Raw genomic sequence first — 4,765 nt, 5'->3', positions numbered from 1 at the left:
GAGCTCCCGTGGTGATAGAGTCAGACGAAGAGGATCTATCTCCCGTCCTAGATCTAACTCTTAGGAAAAGGAAGAAACAACCAAAGGTTATCTAAGCCTCCAGTCAGTCTCACGAAAAAATTTCCATAGTTATAAAGCGACCTGTTGCTCTTTCCATTCTGGAGCCTACTCCTGAAGAACCTCGAAGATAGCAGCAACGCAAGTTGAAAGTGATAACTCCAGCCCTGGAGTCGAAGGGGACAAGGTAAAAGCCTACATGACTTTGCTTCTTTCAATTTTATTGTCCTCTAATACTTTTACTAACTTATCTTTCGATTTTGGATTTCAGGGCGCTACTACACAAACGGAGGCCAAATCTCCCTCTATACCAGTCCATCTTAACAGTGCTGGAAAATCCCCCTACCATCCAACATCTGCAAGAGGTTCGAAGAAAATCTCAATGAGCGAAATTAACCAACCGATTGTTGAGGAGCATGGCATTTTGCCACCAAAAATCACCACCTAACGTTCCTATACCAGTGGTTTGGATCATGAGATCGACCTAAGTAGGGAAGCCCAAACTAAAGTCAACAAAGATGATATGGCGGTGGATGAAGAAGTCCATGACTCTGAAGGTGGCTCGCCTAAAGTTGATGGTACAAACACTGCTGCTTTGGGAGGTGATGATGCTCAAGATGAAAAGCTGAGAGAAGATGAAGAAGAATACCAACCATTATTTCATGATGGCCCTGTTGGTGAGGAAGATGAAGACCTAGAAGAATAAGATACCAATGATGAGGGGAACAATGATGATAACATCTAGATGAACGAAGGACAGCCTCAAAGCCTAACTACTGCTACTCCAACAACTGATGTTGTTCCTGAAGTGATCAAAGCTTCGACAGGAACAACTGGAGATCTTTCTTCAAAAGAACTAGCAGCCTTGAAGCAAAATTAACCTCTCGAATATTTGAAGGCTATGCTAAGTAGAAGGGAAAGTTCATCTGAAAAGAGTCTTAGCACCTCTACAGCCTCTAAGGATCAACCTTCAAGCAAACCTGTGGAAGAGGCTCTCTCAAAAATCAAAGAAAAAAACTTTAAAGGTGATCTATTCCTACTACTGTTGGCTGATCCTTCTGCCCCCTTATCTCTGAAGACTCTCCTTAACCAAGTCAATTTATTGGAAGCTTATCCCGAAGTTGCCAACATCATCTTGGAACTAGGAATTATGATCGAACAAATTGTTACTGATCATAAGCTATTACCTCAGATCACTAAGGAAATTGAGAAAAAGGTTGATGCTAAAGAAGCTGCTTGGGATGCAACTACCGAATTGACCAACAAAGTAATGGAGCTGGAGAAAACCAAAGTTAAAAACAAGGCAGAGATTGAAAGCCACGACTGTGACATTGCCTCTTCGAAAGCTCAAATAAAGGAACCGTAGGCCAAGATCTCTAGAGCCAAGAAACGCAAAGATGATCTTTTGAAGTTTGATGATGCTTTCATGGCTAAGGAACTAGATTTTGGTCTGGAGTTTGTTGAAAAGGCGTGAACATTAGAAGCAGAGCTCACGACTCTTCGGTTGAAAAGATCATTATGTGAAAAACACCTGCAACTTCACAATGCAAAATACCTCCATATGAAGGCTCATCTCCCCTTTTAGCTTTACTCTCTTTTCCATTTATTCCTTCACGACTTTTTGGTTTCAATTGTATTGATTATTGACCCCTTGGGCCATTGTAATGAACTTAAGCCATGTTGGCAACATTTTATCACCATGTTGGCTTCGACCAATTCGCATACAATTATTCGTTCGTTATTTTTATCTCTTGGAGTGTTGGATTATATTTCTTTAAATATTTTCCATTCACCCTTAAGATTCTTTTATCTTTATTAAGATCCTCGATCTCATAAGCACCATTAGGGAATACTTGCAAAATTTGAAAAGGACCTTCCCATTTGGGGGACCATTTCCCTAAGGCCCTATCTTTTCGATCCATTGGAAGGATCACTTTCAAAACCAATTCTTCAGGCAAAAACATCTTAACTTTAACCTTCTTATTGTAAGATTCCTCTACTCTCTTCTTCTGCCTTTTCAATAATTCAAAGGCATTGAGTCTCTCCTCATCTAGATCAACTAACTCATCAAGCATCATGTTCCAATATGATTCTGATGGAATTTCATGATGCCTCTGAATTCTTGTTGATTGCAGGTAAATCTCGACTGGTAAAACTGCATCATGACCAAAAGTCAGTCGAAATGGAGTCGAGTTAGTGACCTCTTTGGGAGAGGTTCGACACGCCCACAAAACCTGATCTAAAGTCTTGTGCCAGTTTTTGGGCCTCTTCTCCACATGTTTCTTAATCGAACTAACTAGCACCTTGTTTGTTGCTTCAACCTGACCATTAGCCTGAGCATAATATGGCGTAGAAATTAATAGTTTGAAACCTATTTCCTTAGCAAATTCTTGCATTTTTCGACCAGTAAATTATGATCCCTGATCTGTTGTAATGGTCTATGGGATTCCAAATCTATAAATAATGTGTTTCTGGATAAATTCAATCATATCTTCTTGGTCTAAATTTGGAAAAGGTATAACTTCAATCCATTTTATAAAGTAATCAATACTAACCAAAATATACCTCTGACTTTTAGATGATGGTGGTTGAATTTCTCCAACTAAATCTAAAGCCCAACCTCTAAAAGGCCATGGTTTGACTATAGAATGCAGTTCTCTTGTAGGGACATGTTATATGTCTGCATGTACTTGACACTCTTGGCATCCTTTGGAGAATCCAATGCAGTCTTTTAACATGGTAGGCCAATATAGCCCTTGGCGAAATAATAACCACTTCATCTTATGGCCAACCTGATCTGCCCCACATGCTCCACCATGGACAGTCGAAAGGGCTAGATATGCCTCTGGTTCACTAAGACATTTGAGTAAAACTCCCTCAGGAGTCTTTTTGAATAAGTCACTACCCAAAAGGACATAACTTAAAGCTCGATACCCGGTTTCCCGTTCGATAGACACCGTCGGATTCTGCAAATACTCCACTATTGGTTTTCTCTAATCCTCGTCTGTCAGGCTATCTACTACCAATATCTCGAAGCTCTCTTTGTCAGCATATCCCAATTTTGTCATTTCCAAGTTTGGTAGGGCTAATCTGGTCGACGCAACTCTTCCTCTGACTTCAATTATTTTTTGCAATTTCTCTTTTGAAATTTTATATCCAGACGTAATTTGAGCCAAGTCATTAGCCACTTGATTTTCTAATCGCGTTATGTCTCGAATATTAGCCATCTCGAATCTTTTCAACAATCGACTGACTATTATGAAGTACATGATGAGATTCTCTTTAACACACTTGTACTCTTTTGTGATCTATTTTATAACTAACTCTGAGTCACCCATTATTTTGACTCGAGTTTCCCCCAGTTCCAACAATATATCCAGTCCGGCTATCAAAGCTTCATATTCAGCCTCATTGTTCGAGCAAAGGCCTTCCACTTTATATTGGAATTTTGTTGGAATTTTATTAGGAGAAATAATTAGAACCCATATGCATGTTCCGTCTTTATGACTAGACCCATTGAAGTATAACTTCCAGGACTCTAATGCGAGATAAATCACTGTGTTGTCAGTTATAGAGTGGTCGACTATAAAGTTTGCTACCACTTGTCCCTTAATAGCCTTTAAGGGCCTGTAAGTTAGGGAATATTCAGTTAAAGCTAGTGTCTATTTTCCAATTTGACTATGCAAAATTGGTTTAGACAACATATGTTTAATAACATCGAAATGCAATGAAACATAAACGTTAACAGGTTTTATATAATTCTTCAACTTCGTACAAGAAAAATATAAGCATAAACATAATTTTTCAACTATGATATACCTAGTTTCTGTATCATTTAAGACCCTACTAAGGTAGTAAATGGCTCTTTCGACACCATTATCATCCTCCTGAACCAACATGCTCCCTAAAGTCTTGTCAGACGCAGATATCTACAACCTCATACTCCTATTTCTACAAGGCGGTATCAGAAACAGTGGATGGATCAAGTATTCTTTAATCCTATCGAAAGCCTCTTGCTGAGCTTTCCCCCATTCAAAGCCTTCCTTGTTGATTCGAAGAAGAGGTGAGAAGGCTTGCATTCTTCCACTAAGGTTCAAGATGAATCTCCTCAAGAAATTGATCTTGCCTAGCAGCGACTACAATTCCTTCTTAGTTGATGATGTTTTTGCCTCCATTATGGCCTTGGTCTTGTTCTGGTTTATTTCGATTCCTTTTTTAGGGACCACAAATCCTAAGAAATCTCCTGCCTGCACATAAAACATACATTTGGGAGGGTTCATTTTCAGACCATGTCTCCTCATCCTTTCAAAAGACAATCGAAGATGGTCCAAATGGCTCTTCCCTGAAACAGACTTAACAACAATATCGTCAATGTAGATTTGCATAAAAGTCTATATGAAATCATGGAAGATCAAATTCATTTCTCTTTGGTATGTTGCCCCAACATTCTTTAGACCAAAAGACATGACTACCCATTATAGGTGCCTAAGGCTCCAGGGCATTAAAATGCTGTTTTTGGGACATCTTCCTCAACAATGAATATCTGATTATATCCAGAATATCAATCAAGCATGCTAAGATACTCATGGCCCATAACAGAATCGACTAACATCTCCGCCACAAACATTGAATATTCATCCTTTGGGGTCGCAGTATTTAAGTCTCTAAAATCTATGAAAACCCTCAAAGTACCATTTTTCTTAATGAC

General features: G+C 39.0%; 1 protein-coding gene across 1 annotated transcript; it reads right to left on the bottom strand.

Moving 5' to 3' along the window:
• Positions 1-1,784: 1,784 nt before the first annotated feature.
• LOC127081168 (uncharacterized) lies at positions 1,785-2,453 on the bottom strand. The gene has a single exon (XM_051021449.1). It carries the CDS (start codon positions 2,451-2,453, stop codon positions 1,785-1,787), a length of 669 nt encoding a protein of 222 aa, XP_050877406.1.
• Positions 2,454-4,765: the final 2,312 nt, after the last annotated feature.

The sequence above is a fragment of the Lathyrus oleraceus genome, chromosome 5 (genome assembly GCF_024323335.1).
Source record: "Lathyrus oleraceus cultivar Zhongwan6 chromosome 5, CAAS_Psat_ZW6_1.0, whole genome shotgun sequence".
Classification (NCBI taxonomy): Eukaryota; Viridiplantae; Streptophyta; class Magnoliopsida; order Fabales; family Fabaceae; genus Lathyrus; species Lathyrus oleraceus.
This window is presented reverse-complemented; position numbering and strand designations above follow the sequence as displayed.

Excerpts from the sequence above, each read along its gene's own strand:
- LOC127081168 (XM_051021449.1), bottom strand. The coding sequence starts at position 2,453 with ATGCAAGAATTTGCTAAGGAAATAGGTTTCAAACTATTAATTTCTACG.